The 25,797-nt window shown below is 37.4% G+C and overlaps 1 protein-coding gene across 1 annotated transcript in view; it reads left to right on the top strand.

The window, feature by feature from the left end:
- The first annotated feature begins 248 nt into the window (after positions 1-248).
- Positions 249-25,797, top strand: part of MMRN1 (multimerin 1) — a 41,371-nt gene continuing 15,822 nt past the window's right edge. Inside the window, exons 1-5 of the mRNA XM_032186827.1 lie at positions 249-929; positions 14,264-14,383; positions 16,859-16,965; positions 22,239-22,337; positions 25,108-25,281. Of these exons, the coding sequence (XP_032042718.1) occupies positions 376-929; positions 14,264-14,383; positions 16,859-16,965; positions 22,239-22,337; positions 25,108-25,281 (1,054 nt within the window). The 5' untranslated portion in view covers positions 249-375. The remainder of the gene's footprint in view (positions 930-14,263; positions 14,384-16,858; positions 16,966-22,238; positions 22,338-25,107; positions 25,282-25,797) is intronic.

Below are 25,797 nucleotides of genomic sequence, written 5' to 3'. Positions count from 1 at the left end.
ACTTACCAATTTCAGTTTTTATCCCTCAGGATTACTTCACAGTACATATTTTTCCACATTTCTATTGTGCCATTAATCTTTATCTTGTGCCTTCTGCAAAAAACTTCTTTTTTTCCTTCTACACAGGCTGCCAGGCTCCTGCTCTCTAAGGGGTCAAAGGTTGCAGAGGAATCCACAGAAACAGGAAACCAGGCTTCCTCTGTCAGTTTTGAAACACCAAAACCTGTTTCCTTTCTACAAAAAATAAACCCCAGCAGGACATTCTCTGGGTAGGCTCTTTGCTGTATGAGTAGCAGCTCAGGAGGAGAGAAAAGCCACAGGGTTCTTGCTTGGGAAATAAATGTGAGACATCCTTAGCATTTATAAACTAGCAGAATGAAGGAGGTTATCTTCTTGCTGCTACTTTTGCACTTCCAGAGTGGCAACCTTGGATTTAATACCCCAGGAAAACTTTGGAACACAGAGGAAGGTGGTGAAAGCCCAACAACTTACTCAGACATGACCCCATCTCCAACTGCAGTGCCTGGCTCTGTGAATGCAGTGACAACTGCAGGGTCACCCTATTCTGAGATACAAGTTGCCAAGGAGAGTGCATCACAGGCACCCACTTCTGCATCTTCAGACAAGACTCTGGGAATTAAAGCAGCGAAGAAAACTTCCAATTCTACAACCTCCATCCCTGCAAGCCAGTCAAATGGACACAGTGATGGGGACTCTGACAAAGATAAGATGAGAAGCTCATCTAGCAGCGAAATGACATCTCTACAGAGCAATGCAAGAGAGACCCCTCTCCAGCAAGAGGTCACTCCAAGCCAGGATAGAGTAGCAGGGAACAGAGCTCTCAAGCAGTCATCCTACAGCACTGATATCACCAATACCCAAAGCGATGCCAACTCTAAAACTTCTGGCTCTCAAACTACCAGGGGAAAGTAAGGAAAACTAAACTTTTTTTTTTTTTTTTCTCTTGTCTTCTATGTACTGTTTAGCAATGCTATTCATTAATTTCCAGTGAAATAAATGGCAAGTGTCCCAGTAATTTCAAGTAAAACTGTTTTCTGAGCTTTAGGAAGATCATGAAAAAAACAAGCAAGGGACCAAACCTACAGTATTTACTCAGTCAAAACCATTGTGACAGAGTAAAGACTGAAATATTTATTTCCTCGTGGTACTTATCTCAAAACCAGCAGGAAAGTCATTAACACATATGGATAAAAAAGGACTACAATAGATGTCTCTGTTTTGTGCATACTAAAATTTCGTTGTTTTCTTTGTTGTGGGTAAAAGAAATTTTAAATGCAAGATTTCATTCTATTAAAAATGATTGTGTTTCTAAACTTCCTCACTACTCTGAAATTACAAACAATTAAAGATACAACAGTGTGTGACAATTGCAGCATTTTATTCTGTGACAAAAACTTATAGCAAATAGTGCTGCAGGTGAATGTGCATTCAGAATTGTATAGCTTAATACATAATAGCTATGCTTAATGGAGTATATCAACTTGTACTGGCTAGCTTTATAGCTCTAAACACTCAATTATTTTCTTTGAGCTCCCATATCTTTAACTCAAATGGGGATGTTAATACTGACTTTGGAGTTGTCATAAGCTTCACGTAATTACTGATATATATTCAGATACTGATGTAAATGGAAGACACAAAAGACTGGTGGTTTTCTGTCATATTTAAGGATAGAGGGCTTTCAGAATATAGATTCCTTCTTTTGATTGTAGTTGACAAATGCTAACATCCAAAATATGGAAAAACTCTTTCTCTTAAGTTCACAAAAAGGGAATAAAGCACTCCTTAGAAACACTCCTACAATTATGTTGCAATGTGAGACTGTGAGCTAATATTCCTCCAAGGCAAAGAAAAGATTCCCATAGACCTGAGTGTCTTTTGGATCATGCATAGATGAAGTGATGCCAGAAAGATGCAAAGCAAAGGAGTTCTTCACCTCAGCGCAGAAGAAATACCCAGTAAGAAGCAATGCTTCCCAGGCTGCTTTCCTAGCATACTCCTTTAGAAGTGAATGTCATCTCTTACAACACCTTATCACAGTTTTTGGCAGCGTCTGAGATAACCTGGCTTATGTGGGCTCTCTTTATTTGTTAGAGCCTATACACCATTTAAATAAGCCTTAGAATATGCTAAGCTAGAGACTTTAACTTTCTCAGCTTCTCTCAAGAATAATATTCCAGTGAAATTAATCTTCAGAAAAACTCTGTGAATTGGCAAGTATTGTTTCTACCCTTTACATAAGGTACAAAAGCAGAAAGTGAAAAATCAGTCTCTGGTGAAGAAGAACTCACATTTTACTTATCACAATGGGATGTGGTTGCAACTGTGTAGAGGAAAAAAAGCAATTTTGTGTGGGCTACCACCTTATTTCATGAGTGGTTGAGGAGCAACCTGCTGTGCAGCCTGCATAAAGGTCCTATTTTGTTTGAGTGCTTTAAGCAAGTTAGACACAAAGCAAGGTTTACATATGATATTACAGGATTGAGTAACAGTGTGAAACCCCAGCATAAAACCGAATGCTAAACCCCCACTCTCTTTTTTAAACTGTTCCTGGGGTGGTTTATCCTTCACACATTAAGATGTTTGCCTTGCAACTCTAGTCCTCCTACTGCATACAAGTGCTTTTGCAGCCAGATAGGGTGATTTGAGCTTATCTTGCAGTTTTGTCACTGACCTTTGTCACTGTGACTTGAGTCACTTCACTGTTCTTTCTCCCTTTCCCTATGAATTAGACTTGGATAAATAAGAAAGTCTTTTGCAATTCGACTTTTTTTCAGTAAAGTCATGAAAAAAAATGTCTGGTGTGCTCAATATTACCAATCACTGCTGTGAAGCATCTGGAAAACTACTGCTGAGAAACTATGCATAAGAAAACAACTATTTATATTTATTATGTGCAGGTGTTATTGACTACACATTACATTAATTTCTAGCACATTTCCTATTTTATTTTTTTTTTTGCCCTTTTGCATCGTTATTGCAAATAAAGTGAAAGAGATGCACTAAAGTTTCCAATAAATACATGCAGCTACCTTTGAGGTTTACTTCTCTAATTCCTGAGTGCATCTTGAATGAGTCAGTAGCAGATTTCACAATTGTGAAGCATACTACCTCTGAGGAAATTTGGAAGCACTATTTGCTTTTTGGTTTTATTTTGAATTAAAGCAACTGTGTAGTGATAGTCCCTATCCCAGCCTGAATTTTGAGGTGACTTTGTAGAAACTGCATGATTCTGTTCTCCTTTATGGCAACCCATTGTGCTAACATATGTGCAGAAATGCTGATGTTAAAAGATTCCATACAGAAGGACCAAAATAAAGAAGTCAGGGAGACAAGAGTAAGAAAAATAAAGGAAAGCAATTTAAAATATATATATTTATAATTAAAAAATAATAAAGTAATATGCTTTATTAGAGAGTCTCCACGGCTGTCAGGTTACCCAAAAGATACAGTATGTGCTCATTGTACAAGATTAATTACCAAAATACCCTCTTTCTGAAGGAAAAAGATTGTGTACTCAATTGGCTTAATTATAAAGAGATTTCCCTCAGTTGTCTCTGCTCTATGTTATCTGAGGATAAGACTATGTACATATATCATGCACATGCTAGAACTAGATTTAAAAATAAAGTTCTTCTGGTTCATTCTATTTTGGCAAAATTCCCATGAAAATGTCAAAATAGTATGATTTGGAAATATTTTATGCATTTTCAAAGTCTGCGCCTGAAGAATATTTCTGACAACTGACAAACAAATGCAGGCAGGGAAGACTCAGATATGGCAACTAGCATCAGCCCAGAGGCCAAATCACAAAGTGCTGCTGTGGTGAGGCTTCAAGGCAGACGTCAAGCCAGGACGGCAAGTCAGTGAGTGCAGATCAGGCCTGGTGATGGTGACTTATTATTTCAGAATTTACAGAGGAAAAAAAAAATTGTATCTCAGAGGAATCTAAATATGCTAGCTCCTAAAAACTTCCCTACTCCTAATTGTTTACTACTTGGGCACCCCTCTAGGATGAGTAATGCTGGAAAACTAAAGCTGTGCTTCAGCAGCAGAGTTTTTTTCCAGTGTTGAGTTAAATTAAATGTGAGCACCAATTTAGTGTCAAAGAAGAGAATTGATGATACATTGTTTTCAACTGACTTCATGTGAGATACATCTTTTTCAGCCTGCAGAAAGGACTTAATTGAAGGATTTTGCTGTATAAAACAGACCAAGTAACTATGAGACTCTGGAGCGAGTTTGAGGCTGAGTCTTGGGATGAGCACAGTCTCCTTTCATTCTGAAGCCAATTTTATTAATTATTATTCAAGGCAGCTTCTGAATACATGAGACATTCATTCAGGCTGTAAATTAACCACACTACCTCCACACTGTTGGATGGCTCTGTATTACTCATTTCTCTTAGTACGTGTATATTCCACATTTTCCAATTATCATGAATCCACTGAGGGTCTTCACTGACTTCCCCTGCCATTACCATGGGTAGTGGTGAGGTGACAGTATTTTATTACTAAGCACAGAAAGATTTAATAAAGTCAGCACCAGGGACAGATTTACTTAACTGTCATATGTGATAGGAGTGCTGAAATATTTCATTCTCAAGACCAGAGCTCTGGATTTCTCCCCAGAAATTGCTTTTACTTTTACTGGCTTGGTAGAATTTCTAGTGTACTGGTGAATTGAAATGAATGGTTAAGTTCAGCAGATGTTTCAAATACAGAAGCAGCATAGAAACTGATTTAACTGCCTGGCTAATGTAAGGTCCACCGTCTCTTTTGATCATGTCACTTTTTAATGGAGCAGAGAGAACAATTCTTAAATGGATTCCTTAGGATTTTGCATCACTGTACATTTACAATAAATAAAACTCATGTATGACTTAAGTTTCTGCCTCACTAGGTGTATTCAATAGGACCTGGAAGAAAGAATCCCTTACACTACTACTTAGGCTGCCTTGGTGGCTAAATGTCAGAAAATGTTTGACAGCGCTTTGCCCTCACAGTGTTGTACTCCAGCCATGTAGAGGACATTTACAATGATAGCTTCTTCTCCAGCAGCATGTTGAACATACTTCTTACGTATGGCTATGAGTCCACAATCTAATTTCCCTGCATATGCTGAACACAGCATTGCTCCCATTGCACTCCTGGAAAAATAGTAATAGTAGTTGTAGTAATACTCAGTACAGGGGAGTAAATAGTAGTAGTAGTAATATTCAGTACAGGGGAGCGAAATACATAATTATGCACTTCCATAATGATGCATGAGGCATGGCACCAAGAAAATGTAACCCCAAAGAGAATTTTAACACAAGTATTTAGAGATCGGTGATTAACAGGTGGCTGAGGGCGCTGGTGTGAAGTAGCCAAGTGCCTTACCACATCGTGCAGATCACATACTACTGCAAGCTGTACAGCAACACTGGTATAGGGCAGCAGGTGCAGAGGGTTCATGCAATTCACAGACATATTCTTTATATCAGTTTATATCACATATCCCATGCACTGAGGAAATCTTTCCCACTGCTGATGTCCCATGCACAGAAAGAATTAAAGTTTGTTTAAATGTGAAACTCTGCAATGTTCACATTTCAAGTAGTTCCAGTACCTGAAAGAAATCATTGAGGGAGACCCAGCTTGTACTGTCTCCCACAGTGACCCTATAGGATATTTTGTCTTTCAGGGAGAGAAGAAATAGTAAATATATGCTCATGCAATTCTGGAATATAGGTGATAAAATTGTAATTTCTGAAAACTAGACAAAAATTTCAAAGTAACAAAATCCATAGTTTTGGTTTTCTCAGACAGCCTTTCAGCAATGATGGCTTGGCACAATCATGACAGACTTTTCAGTAGCACAGGAAATATAGCGCTGGAAAAGAAAAAATACATCTCCACCCACACTGCTTTTGAGACACTCACATGGTACTTAAAAGAGAGGGAAAGTCCCAGCCCCTTAGTCCCTTACTTCTTTGCTTCCTCAGAGTTTGGTTACTTATTTTTTTTATGATCAGATTTAGATAAAGCACTACTATGCATATGACTTCTGAAATACTTTAATGAAGTTAATAAAGGTTTCCATTAATTTTCATTAATTTAATTACACTGACTACTGCATCAATGCTCATGCTTATCCTTGCTGTTGCTCTTTGCTTCATCTGCCATGGAAACAGTGAGGATTAAGAAGAGAATGCTTTCCATCCCTATTTATATCTCTCCATCTCACTGAATAGATTAGAGTTACTTTAACAAACTGGACAGGGTGTTAGGATTTAGCTCCCGGTAACTGCAAAAGGTATTTTTTTAAAAAAACATAATTCCACCTAAGGTACACCAGAAACATCTGCTCAAATTTCCACAGAAAATTTGCATTATCACAAACCCAAATATTATTAACATTTTAGAAAACTGACACTCTAATTCGTGGAGTAGATGTGGCAAGGAAAAGAACAGTGGCAAGGTGTCCCTGTATGTTTTCCAAAGGCATTCTTTGTGTTGCTAGTTAGAGAATGTAAGTGATTCATGAAGACACTTCTTTTGCCAGATCTCATAACATCTATGCTGTATTATACTCCTAGCAAGTAATACCATAGGTCATGAGGAAAAACCTGGGGGAAAAAAAAATATAATTTAATGGACTTGTGCTTGGATTCTTTTTGTGAAAAAGCTCCACAGAAATCAGTGAGTAGAGACAGCTCTGCATGAGTAAGTGGCAAATCAGGTACAAAGCAACTAGCGAGGCAATTTAGCCATTGAATGAAGCTAAATAAGAAAAGAAAAGCTGCCCAAATACTCTAAACAAATTAAAAAAGAATAACATTTGTCCTGGGAACTGGGATGGGATCTTCTATTTTAACATTTTCATTTTGTGTCACTTTTTCTTTTTCAACATTTCTCAGAGTGAAGTCATTACTGACATACTGCAATCTCCTTTTCTGTAGATTAGAAAAGGACTAACAAAATAGCAAAAACCAGTACCACTGAAGGTCATCTGAGAAGCAGTGTCAGTAAATTAGACCAGAGTTAGATTAAATTAGACCATGAATTCTGTAGTCTGTGCCAGATAGATGATGGAAAACAAATCTATATTCCAGAGGGGGGGGAACAAGAAAAATTAAGACACTTCAAACAAACAAACAAAAATCGGTTTGACTGGATTTTCAAATGTAAATCGGTTCAACTGTATTTTCAAAAGTGTTTTACTTGATGATTCTCAATCCAGATTAATGGAAATCTTCTTAAAATTTTAAATTTCTTCTTTAGAAAAGTTTGATTATTTTGAGGGGCTTCAAACACAGTGAAATAAGTTCTAAAAGACCTAATGCAGTATGCAGCAAGCCATCTTTTTTAATGCTAAAACTGATGGGTAAAATGCTAGCCAAGTGGAAAATGTGAATTAATTTTTGTAGCACAAGACAAAAAACACAACTGGTCACAACAGTAAATAAAAATTTGAGTGAGACAAAGAGGCTATTCACAGTCCAAGGTTTCGGCACAGTACATACAAAAAAAGGAAATGAATGATGACAGTAGAATTTGTATTTTGTAACAGGCAGGACAAAATGTCAAGACCCCAAATCCTACAAAAAACATGGAATAAATGGTACAACTCCCCCAGCTGATACTTCAGTGTCAACGAGTCAACTGTTTCTCAGGGTCAAAAACCATATCCTATAAAATATTTAACATCACTTACTGTACTGTATTGCCTATCAAAAATGTAATTTTCAGAGGTCATCCAGGTTTGTCATTCCAATCAGGACATAAAACAGATTTCCCAATCTGATTTTTGTTTATTTTTTTTTATTTGTTTTTTTTTATTATTTTTTTTTTTCCAGTTTCTAGTGAGTTTTCATTTCAGCTGAGATTAGTAAATTCATATATTTCAGAACTAAGGAAGCTGAGTAGAAAACAGAGAAAAATAACCAATTTTGATTCAGTTTTATAACTTCTGTTTGAAGTAGAGCTTATACTTCAGAAAGATATCTGATGTTCATTTAAAGATTCAGAATTTGCTATAGAATCATAGAATCACAGAATGGCTTGGGTTGGAAGGGATCATCTAATTCCAGCCCCTGCAATGGGCAGGGACACCTCCCACTAGATCAGGTTGCCCAAAGCCTCATTCAGCCTGGCCTTGAACACTTGATGGGGCATCCACAGCTTCTCTGGACGACCTGTTCCACTGCCTCACCACCCTCACAGTAAATAATTTCTTCCTAATATCTAGTCTATACCTACCCTCTTTCATTTTAAAACCATTACTCCTTGTCCTATCAGTACACTCCCTGGTGGAGTCTCTTTCCATCTTTCCTGTATGCCCCTTTTATGGACTGGAAGTCCATTAGAAGGTCTCCCACAGCCTTCTCTAAGCTAAACAACCCCAACTGTCTCAACCTCTTTTCACAGGAGAGGTGCTCCAGCCCTCCGAACATCTTTCTGGCCCTTCTCTGGACTCGCTCCAGCAGGTCCATGTCTCACTTATGCCGTGGGCCCTAGGGCTGAATGCAGCACTCCAGGTGAGGTCTCACTGAGAAGGGGAGAATCACCTCCTTCAACTTGTTAGCCATACTTCTTTTAATGTAGCCAAAAGGCTATGATTGACTAGTATCGGAAAGGTCAGAGGTCTCCTTTGTCACCTAGTAGAGTTCAAAAGAAGTTGCTGAAGCCAAAATCTGGTCTCCCATGCAATACCAACAAACCAACCAAACCAAACAAATAAACATAAAGGTTTCAAGGATGCTTTCCCTCCTCTTAATCTGAGTGTTAACATTTTGTCAATCAATGTTATCTCTCTTCACCAAAACTTGGCAGAATAGTTAAAGGAAGCTGAAAATATATGACGGCAATGTACTTTATACAACCTAAATCCAGGTCCTCTGTGTAACACTCTTTCATACTTGGAAATGTCCTATCTTAAGAAAAGCTAGAAAAAGATTGGCTTCTTCCACACAACTTCAATACGTGTTCTTCCATATGAATGCTTGTATGGTACCATATTCAGAAGAACAATCATACCACCTAAACTGTATTTGTGCATAAGCGAAGAGCATAGGTTCACAGAATCATAGATCAGTCAGGTTGGAAAGGACCTTGGGAGGTCTCTAGTCCAACCTCCTGCTCACACCTGGGTGAGTTATGAGATCAGACCAGGTTACTCAAAGCCCGATCTAGTCAGATCTTGTGTTCCAAGGCTCACCTGTTCAGGGCTGGTGACTGTACAACCTTTAGGTCCTGCTCCAATGCATGGTTGTCCTTGTGGGGAGCAAGCTTCTTATATTCAGTCTGACCATCTCTTCTTTGAATTTGTGCAGATTTCCTCTCATTCTCCTGCCACACATTGCTCTAGGACCAACCTCTCAATAAGGTCCCTGTAGATCCTTGGGGTGGAGCTGGGGCAGAGCTGCTGTTGGGTGCCCCTGAAGGCCTTCCTTCCTCCAACTGAACATGCCACAGTTCCTCAGCCTTTCCTTCCAAGGCACTGACTATAGCTGCTCATAGCATCTTTCTACATTCTCCTTGCCTAGGTATAAAGGAAGACACTAAATGAAAACAGGTGTAGAATTGGGATTTGTATTTCATTAACTGTTCTATGAAATACCCATCAGCTGCATATAATCTGAATGAGGCATGGCCACCAAGCCATGCTCTGGCTTTAACAGTGTCTCCAGCTCTGTGTCCTGCTGTCTTCCTTCAGCAACACAATAATCTCATTTTCATGATTCAATGATGTTCAGCTGTGCTGATTCAATAGCATTTCTATTAAAAGTCAGGTAATCTAATTTACTTATGGATAAAAATAACTCATTTTCAGATATAATATGAAAGATACAGAATGAAAACTCTACCCTTCATGTCCCAACTACCACTGGTGTTCCTTCTGTGTGGCTTTAGGACTTCACAAGGATTGTCTGAAAGTATGGTCTGTGCTTAGAAGCAATGGGAAGAAATTGTGTACAGCTACACTTGATCTCTAGCCAGCAGTGTGTTGTTGTTCAATTACCCAAGGAACAGCTTAAACCAGCGGTGTGCTGTGGAAGGGGTCACTGAAGTCTCATAACTTCCACTCACCCTCTCACCTTCAGGAAATTATCATTTTTCGATGATAGCGTAAGTTGCACTTCCCCTTTTACCAACACCAAGCCTGCTGCTGTGGAAATATTTCCACTGACTGCAAAAGTATTAACAACAATCCTTGTATAGACTGGATAACTACCAGCAAGCCAGCGTATCCTCATCACCTAATTTCTCAAAACCAGAGGATTTATTTTCACCTAAAAAGTGAATGAAGAGCACATCCTCAAGGACAAAAAGAGAGAAAGGGACAGAAGTCAGAGCACTCTCATTCTTCAGGATTTGGAAGCGAACATAAATTTATTTCCTTCTTTGGCCACTATTCCTGTCAACAGACTCTCTGCCCTCCCTCAGCAGCCTCGGGAGCCCGCACAGAGGCGTTAACGGCCACAGCTTTCCCGCCGCTGCGGGCAACGGCCGCCACCTGCCGGCGCCTCCCGGCAGCGCCGCCCGCCTCGCCTCGCCTCACGCAGCTCCTCCTGGCGGCAGCGGGTCGCTCGGGCAGGGCTGCCGGGCTGCTGTCGAAGCGGAGCAGAGGCTTTGCTAATTAAAAAATTAAAAATTTGAGAGGGTTTTAAGAGCGCTGGCAATGCGCCAGCGGAGAACTAATGAGTTTATGGGCTCTTGTTTGCAGACAGGCATGACTGCCAGTCCCCTGATTCTGCGCCCAGAAATACGTGTAACAGGACATGGTGATACAGTTGCTTCAGACCAGCTGGGGTGTTTTCCTTCATATACCCTCCAGTCCAGCTTTGGAAATCTGCGTAGTAAATTAAGAAACTGTGCACCAAAGGGCAGACCTCCCCAGGCTCCACAGGTTTATGACACAGACAAGGAAGTTGCTCTTTGCCGAGAATCAAGTCCCATTAAAGTTGCAAAATGTCCAGTAATTCAGGCTGTATAGCTTCGTAACTGGAGACTGAAGTAAATCACCTAGGATGAGTCAGCTAAACACAGGGAAACACTCCAGTAATTTGTCCCATATTTCAGAATATTTTTATTTATTTATTTATTTATTTTCCCAGCTGACAGAAGGACATGTACACACATACATACTCATGTAGCTTGGGCATGGGGCTTCTTGCCATGGAGGAAACACAGTGTGGGCAGACCTTCCTTATGACTGCTCTGAAAAATCTTCTATTTCACAGTTATCTCCAACCTATTTTCTGACCAATTGTGGAAAGGAAGGAATGCCTCACAGGAATGTTTTCTCTGTTGAAAAAGAAATAGGAGTGGTATAAGCAAAAGAGAAGAGAACTTATCCAGTAGGGTATTAATACAAGATTCAAATGAGCCTTACAGGACATGCAAGATCCCAAAAGGCAAAGAGAGGCTTATAGGCACCATCTAGGTTCCATTAGCACTGTCAGTTGTAGGTATTTTACTCCAGCCATGTGCGCAGGCTCCACAGGTTGTAAGCTACACAGACCTTGAATTTGCAAAGTCCATAAACTCCCCAAGATTCAGGCCAGCTGGAGTTGCAGAGCTTGTATGCTTATTGCTTGCACAAGAAAAAAAAATGTTGCTCTTCATATTATGCCCAACTTCTCAGATAGGGTCAAACACCACTTGATGTATATTTGGTGTAGCAATATTTATATTTGAGCTGGAAATACTATGGCAAATATCACACGCAAAGAGGCTATTTCAAAAGTCTGAGGACTCAAAGGTATTCTTTGACACCTTGCTATGAGTGAGTTTTGCTGGTCAGCACATGACAGAAAAGGATGAAATCTGTTGCATTGTCTTTATGCCTGTCAAGACTTGCACTACACTCTTCAGGCTGGATTTCTGTTGTACACCATGAAGATGTTGTTTTGGTTTTAAATACAGTTTTCCTGATTGAAATCAGACCCAATGCAAAACAAACAAGAGACTCCTGCAGCTTTCAATAAAATCTACATGTTAGAAGCTTGTGTTGCTGATCTGAAACATATTATTCCATGGAGTAAAGAAGATTTTCAGGTTTAAGTTCCTGTTATGCAAAAGAGTTGTTTTCCATTCTGCCTTTGCATTAACACAGCTTGTCATAGTTCTTCCGCTATGCTTCATCTTCTATTTTCAGATCTACATTTTTTCAGACAATTTGATTTCAAAATTATATTTACATTCTTAACATCTCTTAATGAGCTTATTTCATTGGTAGCATAAACCTAATTATAAGTCACACCAGGGGCTCTGTGGATATTTCCTCCAATTTAGCCTGATCAAAGATTGCTGGGTCATGTGAGAACAGCTACAACCATTGTACTCACAGAGCTTAAGAATGAGTTAAATATTTTAAACAGAAACAATCTATTCAAGTTGAGTTAAATTTTTGATGGAAATCAGAGACTGAGTTTAGGCTATTTTTAAAAACAAACAACAATCCTTAACTGTTAAGTTTGGAATGTATTGTACTGATCTTTCCTTGAGGGCATCTCCAAATGGGCATGTTCCAGTAGCTGTTACATTGAAGTTGGCTGCTTTCAATAGTAATGATAATTGTTGGACTTACATTATGAATTTTAAAAAGTAGATTTTTATTTTTTTTTAACTGACCTCTCTGTATTCCAGGACTTTCATATATTTTACAGCTGCTTTTTACGCCTGTTTTCATTGTTTTATCTTCTCACTGATCACATTTACTTTGATGTGAAATGGAATCCAGTTACTAAAACCTGTACCTCCACATACACTGCATAAAACACTGACAACATTGCTGTATTTCCTCTTATTAGTCCAGCTCTGGTGAGCTGTCAGGTCTGCATGTGAGGGTAGAGTGCAGGAGAGGGAGCCAGGAGTTCAAGTCCTAACCATAGCACTGGCAGGTTGAGATGATCCACTTCTGCCCAGATTTTAAAATCTGACTCCTATTTTTGGGTCTTGATTTGTAGATGTGGTAAGACACCTTTCTGCTCTTTACTCTTAGTCCCTTACTTTCTAGACAGATAACTTGCTACAGTAAAAGAGGTATGGTACTGAACTGAGGTGTATTTATCACTTCAGATGTCTTCTGATCAGACTTTATATGCTATCAGTTAATTGCTGAAAGTTATTCAGAAACTTAGATGTTTATATTTTGTATATTGAGTTTAAATCATAAGCAAATCGTAAGCAAATCACCATCTTTAGTCAGGGGTCCCCCCCCCCAAAAAAAAAGAACACTGCCAGTCTGGACCAGCATCACTTTATTCATCTATTAAGAATTGTTTACTATGACATTCATGTGTTGATAGATTTCTGATTTGTTTGCTTGTTTGTTTTTTAATTTAAATCTCAGTGCTGCAATTCAGAGAAAATTATGTTTTATAATATCAGGTATGAATATGCAGAACCCTTACTACAGCTATGAAATAGAGGAGGCTTCATATCTGTACAGAATTACAGAACATCCTGAGTGAACTAGAAAGTGGATTGTTGTGGTCAACACAGAACCACCCAAAAATCAAACCATATGTCTGAGAGTGTTCTCCACATGCTTCTTGAAGTCTGACGGAGCAATTACTGATATTACCTGAAATTACTTTTAAAAGAAAGTGGCCTTACACTTTTCAGCTCCCATAATTCTGTACTGCAGTTAGCAGTTTGGTTGTTTCATATGTAACTTCCCTCTAGGAAAGGGTGTGGAAAAAAAAGGCACAGGCAAAGGCAGTGCTAAGGCACAATATAGTCATGCGTGTCTTTGACCTCAAAGTGCACTCAAAAACACAGTCTAATTGTACTGACAATATTTCCAGGAAAAGGGAGGAAGAGTTGAAATATCTATCTGCAAAATGGAACCTATAGGTGATTAGGAACCTTGTTAAAGAATCCTTTGACTACTGGAGAGACAGTTTCTATGGTCGGAAATGTAGGTGTATTATAAGATCTGTGATTACTGCAGTCCAGAAAGGCTTTTTTGCCTTGGTGTTCCACAAACATTTACAAAGAAAAAATCTGTTATACCATATAAAAAGATGTAGAGGTGTAAAAATGATTGCTTTCTTTGCTAATGAGTAGCTGAAGCACAAAAAACTAAGTAATTTGCCTAAGATTACACTGTCAGTCTGAGAGAAAACAAATTTTATTTTCATAACTTTCCTATCCCTAAATCATGAGTTTGACTTCCCCTCTAAGTATCATATCATATTGTGTGAAATGTTATTTGTACTTTAATTATATTTACATTTTCTTTCTTACAGAAACTGGTGCGCTTATGTCCATACCAGACTATTACCTACAGTAGTAGTGGACAACCTGGAAACCTTCTCATCAGGCAGAGCGAAGCCTTGCACTTGGCTTATTGGATCCTGTGCTCAGAGGTGTGTAGACAACAGAACAAAGAGTACTTGAGGTTAAGAGTGACACATATGCTTAATGAATACAACCACAACTTCAGAAATTTAAAAACAGAACACAACAACAACAACAAAGAAAAACCCACACATTCACAAAACACACAAAATAAATAAATAAATAAATAAATAAATAAATAAAGCAAACCAAACCAAATGAAACAAACAACAACAACAACAAAACAACAAGCAAACAAACAAAACCAACCAACCAAGCAAAAACAAACAAACAAACAAAAAAAAAAAACACCAACCACAGGAGGGAGCAGAGAGTGTGTTTTGAATTTTCATCATAACGTGTTGCTAGTAAAGCAAGTAAACATAGCAAGTAAACAACATAGCAAGTGAAAAAGCTCATGACTGGGAGTATCCTTGAGCTCTGCCATATGGGCTTGGTACGCCCTCACTCTGGCATCCTCTGATCTGTTCAAAGCCTTCAAGTAAGCCCACTGCCTTCTCTTCTCTTCTGAAGTACTACAAGAGAAGGTACAAGGCTTTAAAGCACGTATGGGAATGAAACTCTTTCCTGTGCAGTTTTCTAGGCTAGTGCATTGTTGGAGCAAAAGGCTTTCTCAGAATGGCATAAATATTTTTGTTACTATCTTTGCTGGGTGCTTATTTGTGGCACAGCTTTGTTGCTCAGGCAGTGAACCTAGAAAAGTAATTGGCCTGAATGCAATGTGTAAATAACAACTGCTAAACATATTCAGATTGTCCTTTGTGATTTGAGTGCCTCATTGGATTCTCACGCATTAGATTTCAATAGTAAATGAAGTTTGATTTTAGTGCCTGAGACTGGAAAATGGCATCCTGAAATAGCACCAGTAAAACAGAGGCTGTAATACATTTCTTCCCTTGAAAAACTTCAGAAGCTTCTTACAAACCAGCTTGTTCTGAGAATTACCCTCTAGGTGGTAGGACTGAACATGCTTAAAGCTTTGAGGTGAAACCTGGAACAGAAGTGTCCTTAGGATTTGTGAACTCTGAAATATAATGAATTGCATCACAAAACTGTGGGATGAGCCCTGTGGTTGCAATGTTGCCAGCTTTTTTTTTCTAATTAAATCTGGAAGATTCACAATATCTCTGATTATTATTATTATTTTAAGGAAAATGAGCTCATTGGGCTGTTCCTGTAAATAAGTCTCTGCTATATACACTTCTTGGTTTTGTCTACATGGAAAGTTATTTTTGTAGTATTTATTTCTGATTAACTTCTTTTAGGGACATTTGTTTTTAAGGTTGCTTTCAGGAATCAGTTATACTAATGCAGAACAATGCAATGGTACCATAAAATAAGAGCATCCAGAAGGTGAAAGAATTGAGAAGAAATCCCTTGATTTCAGTTCACCTTAATTTTTATTGAGTTCTTGCAGCTGAAAAGCCTTTTCTCAGAGGCAAAGCTGTTTGGGGACACATGCAAAGCTCCCAAAAGTTGATACAAATTTTAATATACCATACTGCATTCCTTGTGAAAGGCTGACAAGATTAACAACTGTATAAAACAAGATGGCATGTTTTTTTTAATTCAATGGGAAGGCATTTTTTGGTCTGCCAGTCTTCAAATATGCCACCTTTTGCATGATTTAGACGGGGATTGTATGTCCAAGAGTTCTGTAGACATTATATTTTTGTATTTTCTGAGATTTAAAGTATTCTTCATGGTAGTGTTTAGCAACTAGCAGAACCATTTGATACACTTTTTACTCAAACTTTTTATTTAAAATAGACAAGTGGAGTTGCTGTAGTTTGTTTCTGTTGCAGCATGCTCATTCTAAACTAACTTCTCTGAACTTCAGAAAGCTAAAAGAAGTGATGGTGTAGCCAGGACATACAGAATGTGATGGAACACAGAAACAAAATTGCTGCTGACTCTGCAGTTACCTACAGTAAAAACAGAGGCATCACAACTACATAGCTATACCCTCCTTTCAGCAACTTACAGAGTGGAAATTTTCATATTTTATCAGAATAATGCATCTATAAACCTACAAAAAAATAATCAGAATGGAAGGCTTCTGGTATGTACTTAATATGAACTGGCATGGCACAGATTCATCATAAGTGCTTTTTGTTACTGATTTCAAAGTAAACAGGATTCCACAATTTTATTTTTGTCTCACTCTGTCCAGTGTAGTATGTATTAATTATAATAACATAACAGTTATTAAGATTTGACTCCTGAATAAGATATTCAGGGAAGAAATCTGACAGCCCTAAGCAGCCATCAGTTTTCTTTAAAACCTATGCAGATGATCTGAAGGGTGCAATTCTAACACTGATTGCTATTGAAACACCAAATCCTAGTTAGGCTTCACTTTCAGTTTCAATGGGTTAATGAAAACATAAGAATACATAAGAAAACATATTGTTGATGTACAGGTATCCTACAACTCCTCCTGGGTCACCTAAAACAGGTTTAAAAAGTTTTTTGTTTTGCAGATCCCAGACAACAACGCACGTGGCCTACAGAACAAAGCATAAAATAGTAACATCACTGGAGTGGAAGTGCTGTCCTGGGTACAGTGGGCAAAACTGCCAATCCATGGGTAGGTGAGAGTTGTACTAATTTCCAGATCAGCTTAAGCAGAACATCGCTTCCTTTCTTCCCATCTAAAACTCACAAAATCTTCAGCCTGATTCCATTTTGCTGAAATATGGAGTTTGCATTCAGTGCTTCTCTTCTTTCAACCTTTCTATTATTGAGTATTACAGTGCTAGGATATTAAGCCCAGGTCCTGTATTGAATGCTTACTGTAAAATTCATCTGCAGCACTGTGACCCCTTGACTTTCAGTTTCAGTATCTAAGAATATGTTTCACACGTATGATAAAATAATGTACCAACATTGTTTCTCTCTGAATCGAGCAGGAATTTTGCTCAGTTCAATGGTGACTGAATTTTACTCAGTATTACATGTGATCCATATATAGCTGTGTCCTTTTTCAATAAAATAGAACATTTTACCTCTGCCCTGGTGATCAAACATATGACAATATACTGTAGTTTAACATCTGTGTAATAGCTATTTCTTTGCTGCTGGCCTTAAACAAGCTGCCCTTGAAAAATAAGATATGGCATCAGCATACATATTTTAAATGAATGAATATTACAAGAAAGGCCATTAGATGTGGTAGGGAATTCAATCAGCAGTGGTAAAGTAGGGGTTGTGATTAAAAATTAATGTACAGGAATGAAGAGAAATCACTGTTATTCACATCCAGGAGGGAAATTTTAATGCTGAAGAGCCAGAACCTCAGCAGGCACAGAACTCTCTTCTGTGTAGCTGAGTATGGAGTCAGATATTAACAGGGGACACAGTCAGTCAGCAAGGCTGTCCAATGAGCATGGATCAGATGTTTTAAAGATTTGCATTTAAAAAACTCAAACATTAGCAAAAATAAATTTCAAAAATGCTTATAAAGGGGTCAGAATACAGTTGATAAAATGGAAATGACATCAAAACAACGTGGAAGCACTGACCAGGAAAAAACAGCTATTAATTCAATTTGTAGTGGTATCTATGTAAAAACAAGAATAAAGGAATGCATTGTCAAGTGTTACAGGACTGGGTTTGAAATTACATCTCCCGGGTACTGTTTTCAAGCCCCTTCTGACTTGCTGAATAACTTGGGGAAGCTACTTATAATCTGCATACCCAAGTTTACCCATCTAGAAAATTGAGATGACATTTATCTCACAGGGGCACTGGGATATTTAATTAATTAATGCTTGTAGAAGTGTTTAAAGAGACTGGGATGAAAGGTGTTATGTCAGAAATGCTCCTCTTCCCTGCTACTGGAATCCTCCCTCCCATGAGGGGCAGACCACCAGCACAAGCCCTGCCTGTATTATTCAATTCCCATGAAGGGACATCAGCTAATGAACTTGAACAACTGGGAGTCCAAGAGCCCTGTCTTCAGGCACTCTATCTCTACAATGGTAGGGAGAGAGATGTTGTAAGCTCTGACAGTGGCTCTCCAGAGTCCCTGAGGCCTCCACATGGCCTGTCTGCGCTTGATCTGCTTAACAACAGAACCATTTATTGAAGGATTTCTGTGCTAAGGGAATCAGGGTATTCTAATGATTTGTTTTGGATCTTGGGAAGGCACCATTAGTGTGATGTGGATTGGTTGTAGCAAACGCTAATTCAAAACTCCTGCTTTAGTTTCCCTCTCAAACCAAGTTAACCCATACATAATGATTTCAGTACAACATTCTAGGCAGCAGAAAAACTTGTTTCCATCTGACAGCAATTTCTAGACATTTGTAAACTGTACTTGGTATCCTCATTATAACTGGCTACAGATACTTCTGTGGGTAACAGTACTGAGTGACACAGAAGAGCCTCTGGAAAGAAAGTGGTGTTCATATCACTATTTCCAGCTCTACTTCCCATGTGGCTACACATTCCTAAATTGGGTAATACATGTATCCTAGCGTAGCATGGACAGCGCAACTTTACAAGAAAGGTTGTTGTTGTTGTTGTCATTTAATAAAGAAAAACTATAGACATGAATTCTTTATTATAAATCTCATGGAACAGCAGAATACGGACAATTCAACAAACAAAATGACAGTATTTTAATTCAGAAATATCAAATGTTTGACTGTGAGCAAAACTGCTGAAATTAAAGAGCTTGTCAGTTCTGAGTTACATAGTTTGTGACATATTATTATTGCTAAGCACAGCTTTATTTTAACTATTTATCCTTAAGTTAGAGAAAACAATTTGTCTGTGGTAATGTTTTGGGGTGGGAGGGAAATCTCATTTCGTTTTTGGACATAAGGTTAGTGGATACTACATGATGTGTCACAAATAACTTCAAGAACTGGAAAATACATCTTCAAATATAGGTCATGCTGCATTCAGCTTTGCTTTGGAGTGAGGTAACTTAGTGTGTGGTAATTTGTTTCCATCTATCCTGGCTGTGGTTTAGAGCAAAGGGCTTGTTATTGAAATTGCTGACAATACAGTAGCCATTGTTAGCACTGAATTCTCTTGCCTGGTAGCGATGTCATTTCTCCAGCAGATGGCTGTAAAATGTTCTGCACAGGAGCAAGTGCCGTCCTCAGCGTGGGGTGAGATTCAGACACAAAAGGTAGCAATTCACCTTTAAACACAGGAGTGCTCTGAGAGGGAGTGGGAGGAAACTACCTAATTCCCCACAGGGATTTCTCTTGAAACACTCCTGCTCCATCAAAAGTATATTGAGAGAAAAAGATACAATTTTCATATTTTTAATATTCCCTGAAATCATTTTGCACATAATTTTGTCCCATGTATTTAAAAATTATACATCTAGGCCAATATATTAAACAACAGGAACCTAGTGTTGAATTCCTATGTGCGTAACGTATTTGGAAGTGCTAGGAACCTTCAAGTTCCTTGAGCTTCTTATTGTAAATGTCATCTGTAGGGTGGACTGGAAGTCTAATTTTGAATTTATATTTTCTATTTTAGCTTAAACTGAGCATAGCATATCCCATTTCAAGTTATTTGATGGCTATTTTGAACCTACAGAATGTGTGTGTTGGTATTTCAGTTTGGTGCTCCTGTCCCATCTGCTCCTGTTTGGGATCTAGGATGGGGATCTCAGCTGTGGGACCAATCAGCACCTAAGACCTAATTACTTTGTGATCCTTTGTGATTCCAAAGTGGTTCCTTTGGAAAAGGAAATCTAGCTTAGAGGAATAATAAAGAAGAAGTTATATTGCCACTGACTGTTCTGAATTTGTTTCACCAATAAAATTCCTGAATTTCTAGGGCTGTATGAGAAGTGCCTTTCCTATACAGTGATGAAATTCCATAAATGTACAATCCAGGGAATTCTTTTTTTCTCTCTCTCTATTTTATTTATTTATTTATTTATTTATTTATTTATTTATTTATTTATTTTATTTGGTAGCTGGGTTGGTTTTCTGTGTGTGTATGTGTGTGAATTGCTGGCTACAGTCCTTGCTGCTGTTAGAAGCAGTACAATGCATTAGTGGTTTGCTCCATTACTGGTTTACTCCAACAGGGTGATATCTATGTCCTGGGTTTTACAGGGATTAAGCTATCTGAGCAGTTCAAAGCATTAGTGAAACAATCATGCAGCAATACATATATGTCCTTGAAACTCTAAAAGCAAATAAAACTGACTATAAGCATTTGGGTGTTCTTCAATGTAAGGCACTTGATTTAATAGGGAGAATGAAAGATAAGATGGATAGTATAAAAAATCTGATATCTGTAACAGTGGTGCTGAATACATTTAGAGCAACAGAAGGATCAGTAAAATGAAAGAATAAAAGGACATCGATCAGCTGGTCTTTATCATGGGCAAGTAACTGACTCCTTTGTCATAGATTATATCATCACATCAGCAACTGGTAAATGCTGTGTAATGAATTGGGGTGAATGCAAGTATTTAACTCCTGTCAATAATCATGCCACGGAAAAATAACAGAAGCTACTGAAATGGTTACTAAGGATTTTGTATTTTTTATCAGACCATTTCAGCAAATTCTATGAAAATTTCAGTCCATTTAATAATTTCCTTTGATGTTTTCCCATTCTAATTGTTACTTCCCCCATTAATTTACAACCTCAAACACTTTATACTTAAATGAAATCTATTGATCCTCATATACATTGCAAAAAGACTGGTGAAAAATAGAGAATTTCTTGATTCAGCATTTTGTTCTGTTTCCCTGGAAACTCACATTATGGTCGTACTCTGTTTTAATATTTGAACTGGGGAATAATGTTGCCATATCCAAGTTCTTCTTTTACTGTACTAAAAGGCTGGAAATCACTTCAGCTGAAGTGTCATTCCTCAGATGTGCTCAAGATGGAACAACAGCCAATACAAAATGCTTCATGAACTTAACAAACATGTAAAAATTGGTCTGAATTTACACTAACAAGTTTACAACCTGCTTTGTACATATTTCATTTTTCCCCCACTACTATGAAATGAAAGTGAATTGAAAGAGAATTAAGTCCTGAAGGTGGAAATCTCATTTCATTTCCCAGAACCATCAGCTGTTTCCTATGTTTTGTGGGTGACAGTATCCCCAACAGTAGTACTGAAATAGTAATGTTAGTCCAGCTTTTTACAAAGTGCTTTTGTATCTCGGGATTGAGAGGTAAAACAAGCACAGAAAAACCTCATCTACCATGACCAGAGGAAGTATTTACAAACTTACCACCTTCCTAAGTTTAATTATTAATGTAGGTACCAGTTGAAAATCTCAGATAATAGTTGTTGGAATCCGGAATCTGATTACACTTTATAATTTTTTTTCATTTTTTTTTTAGGTGCTGCAAGCATCACATTAATGAGAAGCTTATTATAATTTGAAGATTTATGTAATATGTGAAAAATAAAAAATAATTAAAAAATAATTTCAACAAACTTTACTTTTATCCCTTTCACCTAGGAAAAAAATAATCTTATAGCTGCAAGTAAATAATTTTATAGCTAGCAATCTTTGTATTGTATTTGTATTGCTGTTTTATATTGATCTAAAATGTTCATCTAGAATTTGTAGCCCTCTTTATTTCCATGTTCTGTTCATTCTAGGACAAGTTCTGACCTTATAGTATTAACACCAACCCTCACCAATGTCAGGAAGACATTTATAAAGCTGTTCACTATGTTAATAAATATGTGGTTCTGCACTCTGTTACATAGGTACTAAGCAGAAGAGTAAACTGCAGTGTTTTTTTGTCTTGTATTGTTTTGTTTTGTTTTTGAAAGCAATTGATTCAGAATCCTCATTTAGGCACATTCAGTATTTCACTTGCATCCTTTCCTTTTTGTCTGTCTTTTAGCTCAAGAACAACAACCGTTTCTACACAGCAATCAGGCTGAAAGCAGCAGAACTCTCAGTGAGAGGACACCAGGAGTTTCACAGGACCCCAGTGTTCCAGGTCAGTTCTTATAGCTAATTTCACCGTGGGGCAGTGTGAGAAGCTGAAAAGTCTTTGACTTAGTGTAAGCACTGCAACAACTAAAACATCAGTGTGTTATCAACATTATTCTCATCCTAAGTCCAAAACACAGCACCATAACACCTCCTAGGAAGAAAATTAACTCTATCCCAGCTGAAATCAGGACAGAACTATAGAGTGTCCATGACAAAGCTAAAACCAGAAAAAAAAAAAAAAGAAAAAAAAAAAGAATAAAAAATATTTAAACCACTGCATTACTGAGTTAGATGAATTAACAGAAGAACAAACAAACAAAAAATCTAGTAGTGTAGACTACCTTTGCACTTTGAAAGAAAATGTAGTGATGTTAATTATATTACCTGAATACACAATTCTGTTATGTATTTGCTTATAAAAGTTGTTGCTCAAAAAAATTGTTGTTATTCAAAATCAGTACAGTGACTCTTTGAACTTTGGTAATGGCAGTTTAGATGTTTTTTAAACTACTCCATCTATGATGATCAAATAACTAAGCAACACAGGGACGATATACCACTCCAAACCACAAATGTTTGAGACCATGTCTTATTGCACTACTCATTTGCTCACTATGTCCATATTTTGCCCACCTTTGTTCATTTTAAGCCATAATGTTTTGGAACATATTGATCAGTGTTTTCCTCTGTGGGTGTGTATAGAGAGGGCCCATATGAAAAAGTGAGCCTGATCAATAGCGTTAAATAGAGCCACTTCTCTTAGTAGCAATTCTGGCCTGAAAAATAACACTAAAACTGAAATCTCAATACTCCATGTTAATTGATAGGATCAGTTTAGAGTATAAAGAGATACCTGTTCTAGTTGCCAACTCTGCAAACACAACCTGGGGTCAGGAGTATTTGACTACCCTGGTCTGCCACTCCGTAAGCTGCTGTCAGAACTCAACAAGCCAGCTTCTATTTCCATCTGTCATAGCATTTATAAACCACAGTTTCAAGTTAATTTTTGAAGCTTGTCTACTCCCTTTAGTAAGACTGACAGAAATGTAACTGAAGAAAGTGTTGCACTCCGCAAAGTAATTATAATTCAGTTATTAGATCTGATGACTATACATGAGCCAGTACTGAAAACAACTCAATTTATTATGGTGGTAATTCAAATAAGAGAGATACTCCTTCAAAGAGCAGAAATATCCAGACTTGTCTTTTTGTCTTTGTCAGAGAGTAGTATTATGCCATGGAGCATTCAAAAAGAACCACCAATGGCTTGTCTCCACAATGATGCTGAGGAAAGCTGAGGAGAATTGCCAAACTCTAAACTACTTAGTTGAGATATAATCACAGTTTTCTGTCTAAGTGGACATCAAGTGGGAAAGTAAACAGCTGGAGATGCTAACACTCTAACCTAAAACAGGTTACTCATCAAGCTATACCTATTAAGAGTTTTACAGTCATAGTGTCTCTACAGGAAAGCATTCTTGTGGGTTTTGGCACAATTCATCTGTACCGACTTGATGCATTTGGTGAATTCTCTGTATTTTCCCACATGCTATTGAGTTAGATATGATACTTTTTTTTTTTTTTTTTTAACATATTAGAATATTTAAGAATCAAATTCTAGTCAGAACATTCAGGTTTTAAACTTGCTTTTTCTTGTCTTCAGGACCCTGTGCCTACAGCCTGTATTTTACACTAAGCCTGTGCCTACATGATTTCTGATTATAAGTGTACTGCCATGAGAAAAGACACTAATCCCATAATGAAAAGTGACTAAAGATCAATAGCAATACTGTAAATTTGCACTAATAAATATTTATCTGTATTGCTTAAGAATCTTATGCATAGCAATTTGTTAAGTCATGGTATAGTTTGGATAATGTGGTGTAGTATATTATGTGTATAACGTATGTGTATAGGCCATTTGAACTCAATTGTTGAAGAGATTTTATAGCTTTGCTTACAGGAATTTAATCATTTAATTTTCTCAACATTTCTGAAAATTTCAGACTAAGTCTCATTCCTGTCAGCTGTGAAACACTGGTGGATAGCTGATGTTTCATGAAGTCTCAGTTCGCAAGATCAAGGCCTTCTTTACCACTATCTTAAAACCATCCAGATAGGCCTTTTTGCACCTGAAGAGACTACAAATGCCAGGAAAAATTTGGGCAGGTTTTGAAAAAAATTGACTGAACAGGTTGGATATCTTTTCTTAGTGACACACTAATTATTCTGAAGTCATTTATCTATTAGCTGTTTTTCTGATAGTTTTTTCCCTTGCTGCTCTGTTGAACAAGTCTTTATTTTGATCCCAACACTGAAAATATGATGTGTTTCTTCAGAAACAAGCCTTGGAAATTCATGAAGTTATGCTATAAATGGAAAGTAAAAATCAATGCTTTTGTGATTGTGTTAAAGGAGGCAGGGTAAATGAGAGTTAACTGAATACCCTTAGGGTGCTAGGTGGAGAATGACATTATGCTGATTAAAATATGCTAACCATTCAAAGTACACTTCTGGAATTATAAATGCTTTATAATGGATACAGATGCTTCAGTAATTATTTACTGCTGTGCTGCTGAATGTCACTAATACATGATACATGACAAAAATCAAGATGATTCACTCCAGGCTAATAATTCAGAAACTTTTCACTGCACTCTCAGCTAATGTCTCTCAAGTCAATTACATTTTATTTTTACCCTCACAATTTTGTAATGCTACTTTTTTTCTTTTTTTTCTTTTTTTTCTTCTTCTCATTTTGTTTTGTGAACAAGCACTCACACAAAAAATGAATGAGAAGATTAGCAGCCAGGAGATGAAACTGACTTTTCTACAGAAGAAGGTTGACAACATTACTGCTGCCATGAATGATGCAAGCAAGACTCTTTCTTCTCTGGAAGGCAAAATCAATGAAGATAAGGGCAGAGACCTCCAGTCTTTTCTAAAAGGTAAGAAAAATAAATTAATGTAATCACTCACCCAGTTAAAGGTGCCAGGAGAAAAAAAAAAAAAAAAAAAAAAGGGAAAAAACAATTATCGGCTTTCTTATTCTATTGTTCAACATTTGGAGGGAGAACTCTTGTTTCATAACAGAAAGATTTTTTTTTTTTTTTTTTTTTTTTAAGCATTTCTTATGGTATCTTTTATAGTAACAAAAAGGACTTACATTCTTACGTACTATATCATCTATATGGTAACTTAAGCTACTATCAACGCATTTTCTCTTACTTAGAGCTTCTGCAAACTTTCTTATCTCTGCTTTTAATTTACCTGACAGCTGCTAAAGGAGGTAGCATTTGCTTTTATACTAAGTTCAAGCAATATTCTTTAACACATAATTCACATATGCAGAGGAAACATATAAGGATTTCTGTAGTTGCATTTATAACATGTCAAACATCCCACTGAATAATTCGCCTCTGTGATAACAATAGGCTAACTTTGATAAAGATCTGTGCTCATGA

This window comes from Aythya fuligula, chromosome 4 (genome assembly GCF_009819795.1).
Source record: "Aythya fuligula isolate bAytFul2 chromosome 4, bAytFul2.pri, whole genome shotgun sequence".
Classification (NCBI taxonomy): domain Eukaryota; kingdom Metazoa; phylum Chordata; class Aves; order Anseriformes; family Anatidae; genus Aythya; species Aythya fuligula.
Note: the sequence above shows the minus strand (reverse complement) of the source record. Positions and strands in the feature narration are given on the sequence as shown.